The sequence below is a fragment of the Sceloporus occidentalis genome, unplaced genomic scaffold (assembly GCF_023333645.1).
Source record: "Sceloporus occidentalis isolate IW3139 unplaced genomic scaffold, rSceOcc1.0.p SCAF_3, whole genome shotgun sequence".
Classification (NCBI taxonomy): domain Eukaryota; kingdom Metazoa; phylum Chordata; class Lepidosauria; order Squamata; family Phrynosomatidae; genus Sceloporus; species Sceloporus occidentalis.
The window spans coordinates 40026810-40043670 of NW_028316983.1; the positions used below are offsets into that span (position 1 = coordinate 40026810).

Sequence of the window (16861 nt, forward strand, 5' to 3'; positions counted from 1 at the left end):
ATAAACTCTTCTAGAACATGGCCACAGAGCCCGAAAAACCCACAAGCAACTTCTTTGGGTCACTTTGGAAGTATGCTGTTTAAAGGCTGCATGCGTCTTAAGAGGTCGGAAGCCACTCCAAAGCCAAGCTTCAGTCCTAAGGACTGGAGTGCAGCTTTGGCGCAGCTTCTGGCCTCTTAAGATGTGTGTGTCATTTGAACAGCATACCTCCAAAGTGACCTGAAGCAGCTTTAGCCTGTTTGCTCGGGCCCTGAATTAAATTACTTGAAGCTAATGTAAAATTTTAAAGTGCTCTCTCGTGCTCTCTCGATCCCTGTCCCTCATGGTTGGCAGCTCAGGGGGGAGATGTGGTGTTGACTATGTTGCACCGCATCGTTAATACATCTCTCAGAGAGGGTCAGTTTCCATCCAATCTGAAAGTAGCAGTGGTTAAACCCTTGCTTAAGAAACCCTCCTTAGACCCCCTGATTCACAACAACTATCGGCCCATCTCGCTGTTACCTTTTTTGGGGAAGGTGATCGAGAGAGCAGTCGCCTTCCAGCTTCAATCGATCTTGGATGACACCGATTTTCTGGACCCATTTCAAACTGGCTTCCGGGCGGGCTATGGAGTTGAGACTGCCATGGTCGCCTTAGTTGATGACCTCCGTCTGAGCATGGACAGGGGAAGCGTGTCCCTGTTAGTGCTCCTCGACATCTCAGCGGCTTTCGATACCATCGACCATGGTATCCTTCTGGAACGCCTGGGAGAGTTGGGTATCGGGGGCACTGCTTTGCAGTGGTTCCGGTCCTACCTCTCAGGTAGATTCCAGATGGTGGAGCTGGGGGACTGTCGCTCCGATAAGAGGGCCCTTACATCTGGTGTCCCTCAGGGAGCGATTTTGTCCCCTATGCTTTTTAACATCTACATGAAACCGCTGGGAGAGATCATCCGGAGACACGGGGCGCGGTGTTATCAGTACGCTGATGACACCCAAATAATTTTCTCTGTGTCTCCGACTGATGCAGTAACTAAGGATGGCATCTCTCCTCTAGAGGCCTGTCTGACGTCAGTAATGGGCTGGATGAGGAAAAACAAACTCAGTGTGAATCCAGGGAAAACGGAAGTACTGGCGATTGGTTCCCCGGTCCCGGGTGGTGAAATTTGTCATCCGGTCCTGAACGGGGTCACGCTCCCCTTGAAGGACTCGGTGCGCAGTCTGGGGGTACTCCTTGACTCGTCGCTCCAGCTGTCTTCGCAGGTGGATGCGGCGGTTAGGAGTGCTTGTTATCAGCTTCGGCTGATACGCCAGCTGCGCCCCTACCTGGACCGTCGGAACCTTGAAACTGTTGTACATGCTTTGGTAACCTCTCGTTTGGATTTCTGCAATGCGCTCTACATGGGGCAACCCTTGTACCAAACCCGGAAGCTACAGTTGGTGCAGAACATGGCAGCCAGATTGGTCACTGGTAGTTCCAGGACAGACCATATAACTCCCATTTTAAAAGATCTTCACTGGCTGCCTGTTCGCTTCCGAGCTCAATACAAGGTGTTGGTTTTGACCTATAAAGCCCTAAATGGCTTGGGCCCAGGGTACTTAGAGGACCGCCTCTCCCCATACAATCCGCCCCGCACTCTCAGATCATCTGGGACAAATCTGTTAGAGGTCCCTAAGTCTCATTTGGTAAGGACCTCCCAGAGGGCTTTTACTGTCGTTGCCCCTTCATTGTGGAATGAGCTTCCCATAGAGCTCCGCACCTCTGCATCACTAGTTTCTTTTAAGAAACAATTAAAAACATACTTATTTCAGCTGGCTTTTTCACTTTAGCTACTGAGTTTTTTTTTTTTTGTTCTGCCCCTTGCTCTCTGTTTTTGACCCCACATTTTGTAATATTGTTGCTTATTTAGCCCCTGATGAATGTGATATGTTTCATCTCCTGTTTCGTTTCATGTTTCACCCCCTGTTTATATCCCCTTGTAATGTCTTTTAAAAATTTTATATACTGATGTTTTAACTGTATCTTGTACGCCGCTTTGATCACTTTTGTGGAAAGGCGGGATAGAAATAAAGATTATTATTATTATTATTATTATTAAAGGACCCCTACACAGATTGAAAGTAACAGGAGACTTCTGATGAAGTCGTTTTCAGAGATGAAATGGCTTTTGTTTTCAAGCTAATCCGAACCAAATATATTTTAAAAATCATCCACTGGGAAATAACTTTGCAATTTGTAGTTTGATATGAGACTTCTGCCTCATTGCAAAAAGGCATGCTTTTAAAAGCTAATTTTAATCTACTGTATATACTCATGTATAAGTCTAGAAATTTTAGTTTAAAAAATTGACCCCAAAAACCTGGGACGACTTATCCACGGGTCAATTTCAGTACTGTACTTTTACTCCTATCAAAAAAAGAACCATCCCCTGGTGAAAGGTGAGAGCTTAATCCCTTCTCAAAGCACCTAAAAGAAGTGCCACCCCCCTCTGCTTATCTCATCCATCCAGTCATTAGGGTATCGAAAACTTGTAAGTTCTTTAGCATCATTTTCCTTTGCTTCATCCATTACCTCCTTTGTTACATGCTGCTAAGTTTTACTGTCGACTTATCCATGGGTCATATCAAAATCCATAATTTTGCCCCCAAAACCTGCCATCAACTTATACATGAGGTCAACTTACAGTCGAGTATATATGGTATACATTTTCGTTCGTGATATGCGAAAAATTCTGCAGTACAGCTAGATTTTAATGCTGCGCATATTATCTCATGTAACTTCTTTACCTGTACAGTCATTGTTTAAATAAAAATGGGAGGTAGGAAAGTTTATCTATGAACACGTCTACTAAATGGCTTTCTCTCAATTTCTTCTCTGTAAAACAGACAATCCAGTTTTCAGGGACTGCAGGAACAACGAGGTCTTCGAAGCTAATTAAAATACAAATTTCTTCCTTCAGAAACACCCAAGATATTCTGAGAGTTCAGCATCAGAACCATTATGGTACAGATCTGAGCAGTTTTGGATGCAGAATGCAATTCAATGCACCTGCAGTCCTACAACAGACTGAGACTTGGGTCCAAAACACACTGTAGAAATCATCCACTTTGAGACCGCTTTAACTGCCCTGACTCAATGCTAGGGAATTCTGGGAACTGTAGTTTTGTGAGACATTTAGCTTTCTCTATCAGAGAGTTCTGGTGCCACAATAAACTACAATTCCCATGATTCCATAGCACTGAGCCAGTTAAAGCTCTCAAAGTGGATTATTTCTGAAGTGTGTTTTGGACCTTAGTCCCACTTAATTAGCTTGTATCCAAGTATGAACGGGATTATATTATAAATGGTCTTGGACAAGTTGATTTCTCACACAAAATGGTAAGACAAATGCCACTTTGGAGTTCCTTGGAGGACAGATACAATGTCGACATAATTAACAAGATAAGCAGAAGAATGCTACTTTAAAAAAAATTAAAATGCCAAGAGACTCAAGGCTCAAGGATTCATAAAGCTTTAATGTAACATAATGCATCCGTTTTTCTGAAGCTTATGGTCACAAACATTTAGGAACAGTTAAAAATGGATAGCCAGACAACTCTGGCATGTATTGTGACTGTAACATAAAATCCAAGTGCTTCATCAACAGCCAACATAATAATCATAATCTGGATTGAGTTGTCATTCATTATTTCTTAGTGCATGCGCTTGGCCCTTAATACATCCATAGCAGCTACTTGTTCAGCTCTAGAGAATTACTCCAGAACATTTGAGGAGGTCACTGCATAGTGCCAGCCTAGTAGCAACTCTTGCTTCAGTAAACAAGTGATTTCAAGCAGTAGCAGAGCAGTCCACAGTAGCTCCACGTCCTGTCAAGTGGAATGTTAATTTGAGCCCATTTGTAAAGAACTGGAGAACTCCCATTGTAACTTAATTGTACAGTCGGTCCACCGCAACTGTGGGCCTGCCATTGGCAGATTGGAACATCTACAGATGACCCCATCCTATTTTCCGAAATGCGGTGCATGCACGTGGCTGCGCCAGCATGACCACGCGGATGGTGCACCACCATTAAGATAGTGTCTAGATCAAGGGAAGTAATACCGCCACTCTGTTCCGCTCTGGTCAGGCCCCACCTGGAATATTGTGTCCAGTTCTGGGCACCACAATTTAAAAAGGATGTTGAGAAACTGGAGCGTGTCCAAAGTAGGGTGACCAAAATGGTGAAGGGTCTGGGAACCATGTCCTATGAGGAACGACTTAGGGAGCTGGGGCTGTTTAGCCTGGAGAAGAGAAGGTTAAGAAGTGATTATGATAGCCCTGTTTAAATATGTGAAGGGATGTCATATTGAGGGAGCTAGCTTGTTTTCTGGTGCTCCAGAGACTAGGACCCAGAGCAATGGATGCAAGCTGCAGGAAAAGAGATTCCAGCTCAACATTAGGAAGTTCCTGACAGTAAGGGCTGTTCGACAGTGGAATTAACTCCCTCGAAGTGTAGTGGAGTCTCCTTCCTTGGAGGTCTTTAAACAGAGGCTGGATGGCCATCTGTCGGGGATGCTTTGATCTAGATTTCCTGCATGGCAGGGGGTTGGACTGGATGGCCCTTGTGGTCTCTTCCAACTCTACGATTCTATGATCCAACAAGACTTGAGGTCCCACAGCTTTTGGCATCATGGGGTGGAGGAGGAACATAACCCCGCAGATATGAAGGGCAAACTATATAGTGGTGCCATGGCTTTACAAAAATGCAGTTAGGAATGTAACTTTTAGTTTAGGTGTTGTTCTTGATAAAGGTTGAGTCTTCCTTATCTGAAATGCTTGGGACCAAAGTGTTTGGGATTTTGATTTTTGTTTTTCAATGTTGGAATTTCTGAATATGCATATATGTACATAATGAAGTATCTTGGAGACAGGACCCAGGTCTAAGCACAAAATTATTTTATGTTTCATATGCATCTTATACACATAGCTTAATTATAATTTTATACAATATTTGTAATATGTTTGTACCTGAAACAATGTTTGTGTACACTAAACTATCGGATGAAAAAAGTTTTGGTTTTTGGAGTATTTCAGATTTTTGAATTCCAGATAAGAGAGACTCAAGCTGTATAACAATTTAAGTTTTCTGGACTCCCCCACTCCCACCTTCCTGAGGGATTACTAGTTATGTATAATTTAACATTCTCAGTCCCTTGTCAAAATCTAGACTCCTCTTGCCTAGACACATCCTGAATGCTTCCATTTTCAAATAATTTATCAGATACTTTACATTTTATGTAATACTACTACTCGCCATTTGAAAATCCTACAATGTTAACAGGGGAATGCTGAAATTTAGAGTCCATTGGATTCTTACACAACAAATTCTCCTTTTTATACTCATTGGAAAGATAGAGTGTTAGAGTCCATCTATGTGAATATTTACGAATGAGGTTCCCAAAGGATTACATAATGAAGTCACTTCCAGTAGGAAGAACTGCTTGAAGTGGAAAGGCAAACTGTCCCAATACTGGGCAAAGCAGATTTTAGAACAGAGCCACAAATGGGGTATACTATAACAGTTCTTAAAATAATCCCTCCAGTCTTGAAGAAATTTGCAGCATACTACAATTAACAGGATTGTGTTTCTCATTGGGTTCAGGACAGAACATGAACTTCATTTACCACTGACCACCAACACAAAGCATACAACTGTATTTTCATTACCTCTGCTGATTAGTAACAGTCCCTTTCGAATATGTTATCGAGAAAATGGAATTATTTTCTTTCCCCAATGCATTTTTTCATCTCAGCAGCCCAATAGTTATGAACACACACCTCTTCCTGACTGTAGGACATTTCTATCAAAGACAATAGGAATGTTCTTCCCACTAAGTGGATTCACAGATCACAGTATTATTCAGTCAGTCAGTAGCCTGAATGTAAACAGGGACAGCCAGCATGGTACATGGGCTCTCTGAACCAGGCTGCAACTCAGTGAGAGCAAGATTGGATTGGATGCCACTGCGCTGGGTAGGGTTACCATGGTCTGAATCTGATGATGACACTGCTGCTGGCCTGCCAACCACAATGGACAGGACTGTATCAGACTCTGGAAACTGTTCTTTATTGGAACCACTTTTTTGAGGGTTCTCTCCACCTGTATTGTCTTTCAGTTCAGCCAAGGCCAACTGAGTTGAAAGAGGAAGTCCCATTTTACGCCCACGAGTCCCCCACTTCTTCTGGGACTTTCTGATTGGCAGCTCTTTGTCCTTGGATGAGCTCAGCCTGCACTTGTGGTCTTTCATGTATTTCTGTCGCGTAAAGCCTTTGCTACAAGTAGGACAACGGTACTTGTAGTTGCCTGTGTGAGCACGTTGATGTTCCACCATGTGAGCTCGCCGGCTAAAGGCCTTGTGGCAGTATTGGCACTTGTGGATCTTCATCCCTAAACAAACAAGAACACAAACAGCTGAATTACAGTTGGCCCTTCTTATACACGGATTTTTTATACATGGATTCAAGCATACACGATTTGAAAATGTTCAAAAAAAATTATAAATTTCAAATCTCAAACCTTGATTTTCCATTTTTTATAAGGAACACCATTTTGCTACGTCATTATATTTAACAGGACTTGAGCATCCATGGATTTTGTTATACACGGGGGATCTTGGAACCAAACCCCAGCATATAACAAGGGTCTACTGTACTTGTGTACTAATGTTTTGACTAGAGCAGGAGTTGGCAAAGTGCATCCCTTCAGATACTGTTGAACTGCAACTCTCAGAATTCTTTACCATTGGCTATGGTGGCTTGAGCTGCAGTTCAGCAACATATCACGTTGCCCACCCTGGGCTAGAGCCACCTTGTGACTTTGCGACCAAGATGCAATGTGAACCTGGGACTTAACTGGACTGTAGAATCTGAAGGGACCCCAAGAATCATCTAATACAACTCTCTGCCAGTGTAGGAATCCAGTAAAAGCATCCCTGGCAAAAGACTACCCATCCTCTGCACAGTTTGCATTCTTAGCTACTATATTACATCAGCTCTATCTAACAAACATAAATATCAAACCAATCTGTCTCCCAAACCAGAACACAGTATATGACACATAGAGTTTTGCATGAAAAACCATATGAAGTCTATCATTCTGAATACCGTATATACTCGGCTATAAGTCGAAAAATTTATGCCCCAAAATGAACTCCAAAATCTTGGATAGACTTATGGAAGGGTCAATGAGTTAATGCTAATAAATTTTGTGAAAGAAGAAGTGCCCACCTTCCTCTGTAGCCTTGTAACGGCTCCCTGTTTGAAGCCCCGGCACCGGCTCTCCTTTCCTCCTCTCTCCCTCTGTGTGTGTGTGTGTGTGTGTGTGTCTGTTTCCCAGGCTCTCAGCCTTCCTGCGGAGCCAGACCTAACAAGCTTCTGCTGAGAGAAGAAACACAAAGAAAGTATGCCCAGGCTTGTACCCCGTTTTGCCTGGAAGTCCTGGGGGTGAGAAGGAGAGAGAGAGAAAGCCCTGTCCTCTATTTCTGAAAGCCATGAGTCTTGGGAATTCTGGGGGTGAGAAGGAGAGAGAGAGAAAGCCCTGTCCTCTATTTCTGAAAGCCATGAGTCTTGGGAGTTCTGGGGGTGAGGAGAGAGAGAGAAAGCCCTGTCCTCTCTTTCTGAAAGCCATGAGCCTTGGGAGTTCTGGGGGTGATAAGCAGAGAGACAGTGGGGTCTGTCTTCCTTTTCGTAAGCCATGTGCCTTGGAGATGTTTTTCATAAGGGGAAGTGTGTGTGTGTGTGTGTGCATGCTGAAGTTTGTTTCCCCTTTTCCATGCTGAGACTGATGCTTGGGAGAGGTCCAGAGAGTGAGATATAGGGAGGGAATTGGTGCTTTGTTTCCCCCCCCCCCCCCCTTTGGATCTTTTGTAACATCCTCCAGTGTTTGCCCCTCGACTTATCCATGGGTCATATCAAAATCCATGATTTTGGATCCAAAAACTGCCCTCGACTTATAAATGAGGTCGACTTATACATGAGTATATACGGTAATTTCTGGCTAGAACCTAAGTGTTGTATAATAATGGAACAGGCATGATTTATTGAGGGTTTTTGCTATCACTGGCTTCTGTGGATAGTTTCTGAAACAGAAACTTCAATGCAAGGTGGATTATTTATCTTAGGTGGGAGACAGAATTCAGTTTAGCTTAATCAAAGCTCAACAGGATGATCCTAAAACCTCATGGCTTGAGCAACATTGATTTGCCCTCTTCACTGCAATTGAAAAACAATAAACTAAAGCTTATTTGGGAAGAATGAAGGGAATTAAGAAATACTGTTTATTTACAGCATAGGAAAAAGCTAAAGCCACAAACTCATTTACCTGAATGGGAGAGAATATGGGCTTTCAACTTGTCCGGCCTGTTGAACTCCTTATTGCAGCCTGTATGATTTCTGCAACAGGAACAAGAAGCAAAATGATGAATTAAAATATAGATGGGAGTCTCAAATGTTGTTCTCTGTTTCAGTAGCATGCAGGTACTTTCACTGCAGTTGTATCCTGTAATTTAAATGGTAGAATGATTACAAGGGCCTACTAGGCTCCTCAACATAGCACTGAAAACAGAAATAGAAGCCTGAACAGCAATGCAGATACCATTGCTTTGCCAAAAGAAAGAAGCTCTATGTTGTTTTTCCTTCTGCAAAGCTTTTTTAAAATTGGCTTACTGAAAATGGGACACAAATATAATGCCAGAAAAGAAGCTGGAGATTTTTCCTTAATTGAAGAATTGGAAGAAACCAGAAAACCATCTGATCTAGCTATCCATCTCTAGCACAGCTACTCTCACCCTGCCAATTTATAGCAAACAAACACAGTAAACCTATATCCCAGCAAAATGCCTTCTCAGCAAATGTCTCAAGAAGACAGGTCCAACAAGTGACAAAAATCCTAGGGCTAGTAAACGTAAGAAGTCTGTTTCTCTGTAAAATCAACTGTTGTTGATTATCTGGTACTTACGAGAAGGGACATTTATACTTCTTGTAAGGCTCATGGATCAGCATGTGCCTTTTGAGTTTATCTTTCCTGTTGAAGGCTGAGTCACACATTGAGCATTTAAAAGGCTTTTCTCCTGCACAGGAAAGAGACATGAACTCACCAAACAGTACAAGCTGGGCTTGGTTTAAAGGCTGAAAATTTTCTGCTGACTGTGTGGAGGCTTCCAGGATTCAAAAACTTTATCACCCCTTCCCATTTTTTCCAACAGGCAGGTATAAGCCATCAAACATATGGGGACCACACAATGATCATCCCTATTAATTATTGAATATTTCTAGGGTATTCTAGATCAGGTGTTGAAATGACCCATTTAAAAAGTCTTTACAATGAAAGATATTGTAACATGGTTTCCAAGAAAGACTAAGGGGCCAGAGCAGACAGGCAGGAAAAAAGCAGCTCGATCCTGCATTTTCTGAAAGCAGGTGAAAACTCAGCTGTCCGCATGGCCCACTCTCAAGGCAGGCTGAAAATTCACAGGCAGTCCACAAGACAAAATGTCAAGCTGCACTGTGTTATTTTTGTTGCCCCCCCCCCCCGGTATGTGCGCCATTGTACAAACACACTGCCTGTGACCTCTACCTCCCATGTCCTGCCCAGATTCCATTCCACTGGATGGTTGCTGCTTTAATTGGCAAGACAATCACACATGCAATGCACTGCCAGTACAGGGCATCAGTACATTGGTGTGCTGAGTGATACACTGGCAAAACACAACCATGGACTCCCCCCGCCCCATGACCCCTTCACCCTGTTGTCCCCTTTTGGGCTGTCTGGTTTGTGTATGTTGTTATTGTATTTTTATATTTAAAATGTCCAGATGTGACATTGGTTTGCTAAAGTTTAAATTGGTTGCAGCTGAAGGCAAAAGTCTAGGCCTCAGACAAAGTGTTAAAGGACAACGGACAAGACAAAATGTAAACAAGACATGTTTTCTATTTATACTGTGATTGGTTCCTATGTTGCATGGCAACTTGTGGGAAAGAGGCTGGACCACATCGTGGGAATCTTATTCTTGTGAGAGAACAAAGACTGATCTTATGTTCTAGGTTTTTTTTCTGTGAGTATGGACTTTAAGAGAAAGATGTGTTGTACAGTTATTAGCTATTAGCTCGTGTATATAGCAACTAAGACAATAAAAGCCCTCATTGAGTGAAGCTTGCTGAAGTTTGTTTCATTAATTAAGCAGCTGTTTAACTAGGCATTGTTCCAGCAAGCTGAAGCCTGTGTTGGAGTTTGCTTTGATCCTGAGTTCCAGTTGGTACCAGTTTGGAACCAAGGGCAAGAGACATCACCCAAACAAATTTTTCTAACATATGTTGTATTCACATCCACTGGTATTGTGGCACTTTTACTTTTTGGCTTTGCTGCAGCCCTGTGCTAGCGCCGGGCTATTTATATGCAGGTGTAAAGATGTGCATTTTCTGTGTTAAGTCAGAGTACTGGGACTTTTTTTTGCTCTGTATTTTAGCTCTGAAACATGGTTTCATTCTACTTTCCACCCGCTTTTGCCTCATGCATCATCTAAATGCCCTGCCTTCATAGCGGCTGGAAACTGCTTTATTTTGCCTGTGTGTTTCAGCCCTAGGAGAATGCAACCTTTCATAAATAGGTAGGAAAGGGTGGTTCTAAAAATGCATGAGAGATGAGGCTTGAGGGAGAATCCCAAGAGACAAAAGGAATTTGTATAATGTTTCATGTTTCTAGCTCATCCCATTATTTCCAAATCCTCTATAGAGGTACACTGATTCTTATGAAGCTTTACTCTGGGAAATAATGTGCTTATCCTGTTTTATGCAGGATGCCCACAACCTGACCAGTAAGCTTCAAGCTAATTAATGCTAACAATCACCAAGCTGTTGGCAATTATTATTATTATTATTATTATTATTATTATTATTATTATTAACCTTTATTTATAAAGCGCTGTAAATTTACACTTACCAATAAAATAAAATAAGAGTAATAAAATTACTCTTACAGATAAGTGAAATCCAAACAGTGTGGGCTACTGACCAATGCAAATGATGGCAACAGCTAAGTCCCTAACTCTAAAACTGAATTAGTTTGACAAGTTGCAAAGACCTTAGCCTTATTACCTACCAGAGTGAATGTGAGCATGTAATTTGAGGTAGTGTTCTCGGCGGAAGAATTTCTTGCAGATCTGGCATTTGAATTTGCCTCCACCCCCATGTGTAGGGAGGTGCCGCCGCAAGTACCTCTCACAGGGGAACACCTGCAAAAAGGACAGATGACTTTAGAGTAAGGTTATCTGTTATCCTTCATCAAAGAGCATACATTTTTCATCCATAAGAAAACATAGTAAGGCAACTCACATCCAGAATGGAGGGTGATTTAAGAAATTTTAAATGAGTCTTTTAGTTATAACTACATGGTTAGCTCATGCAGATGCAACATGGAAGGACAAAATGTTCCTAGTTAACTGGAGACAATGTAGTACAGGCTAAATTTCTGTGACACTCTGGATCTGCAGTGTGGATTGCACAGGTCAGCTGGACATTAGAATGAATTCACACATGTGCTGCTGAAAGGCTGGGAGCATGACTCTATTTTCTTGACCCAAACTCTCTGAGCAGGACACTGTAGGAAAGCCTGGATAAATAAATAAGGTGGACTAAGAGCAATGGATGAAAAAAGCAGCTATACATCCAACAGTCAAGTAACTTCATCAAGCCCACCTACCTACCTTTTGGCAGTGAGGGCAGGGGAAATTGTGTGTTGCTGTCTGTAAATGATGTTCCAGGGCTTCTTGTGTGGAATATTTATTTACACACTTGACACACCTGAAGCAGAAAGGAGAAGAAAAAATGTATGAAATTAGCTCAATTGAAGTACAATGTAAGTCTTTGGTCCAAAACACACTGCAGAAATAATCCAGTTTGAGACTCCTTTAACTGTCCTAGCTCAGTACTAAAGAATCCTGGAAATTGTAATTTATCATGCCACCACAGCTCTCTGACAGAGATAACTAAATGTCTCACAAAATTACAGTTCTCAGAATTTCCTAGCATTGAGCCCTTGCATGCAAGGGTGAACAGTTTCCAAAATTTTCTCCATGCTAGGGGAGAAAATGAAAATTTGTGCACAGTTCTCAGGAGGTAATGGCATTCTGCAAAATCTTCCAGGGAACTGTTTTACACAAAATACATATGGATTTTCTACATTCACCAAAAATGTGCATAAAATGTTTTTCTGCATAGGAAACATGATTTTCTGCAAATATAAGGGTTATGCAAAACAAAAAGTGTATTTCTGTATAAATGAAATGCCCCCCAAGACTTTGAAAACCGTGTAGAATATTGTTACTGATCTATTCTTCTCAATTGAGGGTGGAGGTTTGCTGAATGTTGGGAAAATAACCAAATCCGGTGGAAAACTAATGCGAGCATTATTTTCCCATTTCTAGACTGAAATTTTCAGCAAGCTAAGTGCCAAGGTTTTTTTTAAATCATCAATTTTTGGAATATTGTCCAAAAAGGGGGGGGAGCGCTAAGCATTTTACTCTCAAGAGCCATTATGGTATAGTGGGTTGAACATTGGACTTGAATGTAGGAACACTTGAGTTCAAATCTTTGCTCAGCAGTGAAGCATACTGAATTAATCCTTCCTAACCTAACTCACACTTTTGTTTTCTTTTGGGTGGGAGGTTGAAGACCATATACATCACTCTGAAAATGAGTATGGAAAAATGATGCCTTAAAATGTACATGAAAAAATAAAGTGTCTTGAACTGTCCAGCTCCAAATTGTCCAGCAAAAATGGAAACAAGGGGGAAGCATGGACATTCTTGAGAGGGTAGAAAAAGGAGCAGGCTGAACACCTTTCTCCCTGAACCCAGAGTTCATGACTAATACCAGAGGACTAAAAACATATGAACATAATTATTTTTTGTTTTTAATTAGCCTATGTTTCAAGATCTAGACTCTAGATGTTACAATGAAAATGTTCTCCAGTCTGGAACCAGTGACAATGGCTTAATTCAGACATAGTGACAAACCATGATTTGTTGAGATAAGAATGATAAGCAGTAAGCCTCAGACAACAGGTAGGAATTCAAGGTTTTAGTTTCTAACATGTTGCAAACCACAGGTTGTCTTCATCACAGCAAGTTATGGTTTGCTCTCAAAACAGGATCCCAAACTATTTTTATCTGGCTTGCTGTTATTTCTCAATTGAGCAAATGAGATCTAATTGCCTAATGTTTTGATCAAAAATAGTTTCTAATAAGAGGCCAAAAAACCTCACAGCATTGATACTTTCCTAACTATATTTCAAATGCTTGCCCTGATAACAAATTCAAATTTGAAGTCACAGGGTTTTAATTCTCTCCCTTCAATCTCAGATTGGAAAACTGCAGCTACCGTACTTGTAAATGGCCAAGTCTTTCTTTGGACTGTGTTGAGGAAGCAAGCTGTGGGAATATTGGTGGACACCAAGTTCATATAATGAAGGAAAGTCCTTGTTGCAGAGGTGGCAGCGATAGCTCAACTCCTCCTGGTGGTTCTTGATGTGCTCTAAGAAAGAGTCCAGCTTCTGGAATGTCTGTGCACAATTTTTCACAACACACTTGTAAACCTACATATAAATGGAAAACAGAGAATTTAGGTGTAATCACAAAGACCAACTAACCAAACATAGTGTACTGTGTGAAATAAATTAACAGAAGTAATTGAAGGCTCTTGTGAGCTTTAGGTGCCCACCCTCCCAGGAGGCAACCTACTAGTTCTCTGTATGCTTAATCCCTACAAACTTCCCTCTGTCCATGGGGTAGTCTGATGCAGACAGGACATAAAATCAACTAACTTCAGAGGAATCTCTGCATGGGTTAACGTTCAGTACTGGCCTTCTTCAATTCAGGACACATGACTGATGGATCATTTAGCTTAGTATTATCTAAACTGACAATACTCTGTGGAGTTTCAGATTCTTGCCCAACCCTACCTAAAGATGTGTGGAACCATACCTGGGACTTTCTGCATGAAATGCATATGTTCTATCACTACGCTGTCGCTCTTTTCCCAATGGGCATTCTCTTCAAGAAAGCATGCAGACATACGGAGGTGAATTCTCCTACAACAGGGGTTGGAAATTTCACAACCTGGGACCACATCCAGCCCTCTTGGGAAACCAAATGACCACATCTTTTCCCCCATGATGCCATAATTTGCTTTAGCAGCTTCTGTACCTTTCATACCTTCTGCTAGTTTTATTGTTCCCATCATGAATTTTAAGCCTTTGGGTCACACATGCTTATTTTGGGCCCCAAAGAAATTTTCTGAAACTGAACTCATCCCTTGGGGCTTAAAGAAGTACCTACCTGCTTCAGAGCAAGTAGCCTGAACATGTTCTAAAATAAACATGGAGGTTGAAAGCAAAGTTAAGTATTTACCTCAGCTATCAGACATTTGGAAAAACCTGGGATGAAGCTTTTATGGATTTATTTTAATTTTTCTATTCAAACTTGGAGAACAGTCAGCGGATTATATTCTATCATTGAATGAAACAGATTCCAGATTACACTCTGCTGGGTCTGGAGAGGGACTGTAGATGAATTGTTAGAGCTCACACTCAGTGTATGTAATACCTCAGATTCCACCTCTAATATCTCTGTCTAAACAGTGACAAACAGCCATGGCTAACCAGAGGTGATTATACTATGCTAGAATGATAATTAAGAATAAAATATGATATGGAGTTAGATGTTCTAAACTGCACCCAAGAAAGAAAGCCCTTGCCCCAAGAAAAGTTTAATTCTATTATCTACACAGATTAAATTTAACCGTATGTATATATTCTTCAATTTCTATAGGTCAGAGAAAGACCAAAGCAGGACAAGAAGAAATCCATGCCCTTGGCTAGTAACCCACCTGCTCATGTTTGTGTTGAGTCATGTGTGATTTGAGCTGGAAGTATGTATTGAATTTGTTGGGGCAGAACTGGCACTGATATGAACTGTCTATCAAGACCACTTGCTTGGCTTCCAGCTTGCTGGATTCATGTTCTTCTGAGGGAAGCATGGCCTGGGGCTGTTGGGGACTGCTTCTTGGAGTTGGATTTAAGCCTGCAGGAAAAGATCAGGGTGTAAAATTATTAGACTTCCAGTTTGGAGTATTATGGGGAAGGGGTATTTTTAGACCAGGATACGAAGCAAAGCCATCTTTCCATTTTCATATAATATCCTACCATTCATTCAAATCACAATGTCCTAGCTTTCTCTTCCAAAATGCAAAGCTACAGAAATTAGATCACCTTCATTTTTCTTTCCCTTTCCATTGCATTTCACTGATTTTGCCCAATCATTGAGGAGTTGTATCTCTGCTCTGGTTAACTTTTAGAGCTGAAACTCTTTGGTCAATAAGTACCTGCAGTGGAGAAAGGGTCATAGAATCACAGATTCTTAAAGAGTTGGAAGGGACCACAAGGGCCACCTAGTCCAACCCCCTGCCATGCAGGAATACACAATTACTCCACTCCTGAAAGATGCCCATCCAATCTCTGCTTAAATATTGTACCTTCAAAAATGGAGATCCCCATCACCCTCCAAAGGCAGTTCCATTGTTAAACAATTCTTCTAGGTTTTTTAAAAAAGTATTTCCCAATGTTTAGATGGAGTTGCTTTTCTTAAGTGAATCCATTGGTTCATGTTCTAGTTTCTGGGACATCGGAAAACAAGGTGGCTCCATCTTCTACATGATATCCCTTCAGATATTTATGTCACCTTTCAGTCCTCTGTTTTTCAAGTTAAACAAACCCAACTCCCTAAGCCATTCCTCACAAGGCTTGGTTTCCAACCCTTTGTTGTTGTCTTGGTTGTTCTTCATGAGACTAAATGCCCCATCCACACTAATGTGGAAAGATTCTTGTCTAACTTTCACTGTGATATGAAGAATGCTCTTGTCTAGCTTTCACCCTGAAATGCTTGTTTTCTGTAAGAATGCATGCTTGTGAGGTATTCCATTGTGTGAGCTCTCACCTCTACTCCAGACTAGGGGCATTGTACATTACACACTACACATTGAAAATTCAGATCTGCCATTTTTTAGTAAGAGGAATGTATGCTTGTAAAGTATTCCATTAGCAGTGGACTTAAGCCAGGAGAGAGCATCAAAATGTTATTTTCCTCCAACTAGTCCAATGATGTCCACTGTAAATTGCACTCAGTACTTTCTGAGTCTTTTCTACACTTTTACTTCATCCTGTACATTTATTCCTTTTCCTTTGGCAAGATCATCCTAGAATGATGGAATGGATGTGCCCTTCTTATCCCACTTATTAATGGAATGAAGATTTGGCATGTACTACTCAGGAGAAGAGCCTGGCCATGCAGAAAACACATATTATCCTAACATCTGTTCTCTGGCACAGTGCAAAACATGATGTACAAAGAGCTTAGTGTACACAGTTCACCCACTATTTCTTAAAATGAGACACAGCCCATAGCAATGATATTCTGTAATTGTTTGTAAAGCAGCACGTACATGGATGGTGCTACATAAATAAATAAATGATAATGATGGTGATGGTGAGGATGATATAATTTAGAAAGCAAATGGGATCACACATCAAGCCACATACTGCATTCTACAGGTAGATCTTGTTGTTAAGTTGTCAAGTCAACTGCAATTTGTGGCAACCCTATGACAGAGACCTCCAAGTTACCCTGTTATCAAGAAACTTGCTCAGGTCTTGAATGTATGGCAAATTGTTCCTATAAACAAACCAGAAGGTACACACTCCCATTTCCCTTCATATTGTCTGTGTCTGGGGGATGAATGACAGCTATTGGCGTACAGCTGAACTCAGATCTGATCCACAGAAACAGGAATATAT

General features: G+C 41.3%; 2 protein-coding genes across 5 annotated transcripts in view; one reads left to right on the plus strand and one right to left on the minus strand.

Moving 5' to 3' along the window:
• The first annotated feature begins 359 nt into the window (after positions 1-359).
• Positions 360-1808, plus strand: LOC149315788 (uncharacterized). Its single transcript, XM_089518274.1, has 2 exons — positions 360-396; positions 1096-1808. The coding sequence occupies exons 1-2, from the start codon at positions 360-362 to the stop codon at positions 1806-1808; spliced, it is 750 nt and encodes a 249-aa protein (XP_089374400.1).
• Positions 1809-3503: 1695 nt separating this feature from the next.
• Positions 3504-16861, minus strand: part of ZNF341 (zinc finger protein 341) — a 29594-nt gene continuing 16236 nt past the window's right edge. For all 4 annotated transcript variants that reach the window (XM_089514084.1, XM_089514085.1, XM_089514086.1 and 1 more), the window contains 7 exons: positions 14899-15092; positions 13398-13606; positions 11718-11814; positions 11114-11246; positions 8975-9086; positions 8339-8409; positions 3504-6406 (listed from right to left, as the gene is read on the minus strand). In XM_089514084.1, the coding sequence (XP_089370210.1) occupies positions 5883-6406; positions 8339-8409; positions 8975-9086; positions 11114-11246; positions 11718-11814; positions 13398-13606; positions 14899-15092 (1340 nt within the window). In that variant the 3' untranslated portion in view covers positions 3504-5882. The remainder of the gene's footprint in view (positions 6407-8338; positions 8410-8974; positions 9087-11113; positions 11247-11717; positions 11815-13397; positions 13607-14898; positions 15093-16861) is intronic.

Bases quoted from the DNA above. Each gene is read 5' to 3' on its own strand.
- LOC149315788 (XM_089518274.1), top strand. From the start codon at position 360: ATGTTGCACCGCATCGTTAATACATCTCTCAGAGAGG. The intron at 397-1,095 runs GTCAGTTTCCAT...GTGTGAATCCAG, and splicing joins TAATACATCTCTCAGAGAGG to GGAAAACGGAAGTACTGGCG.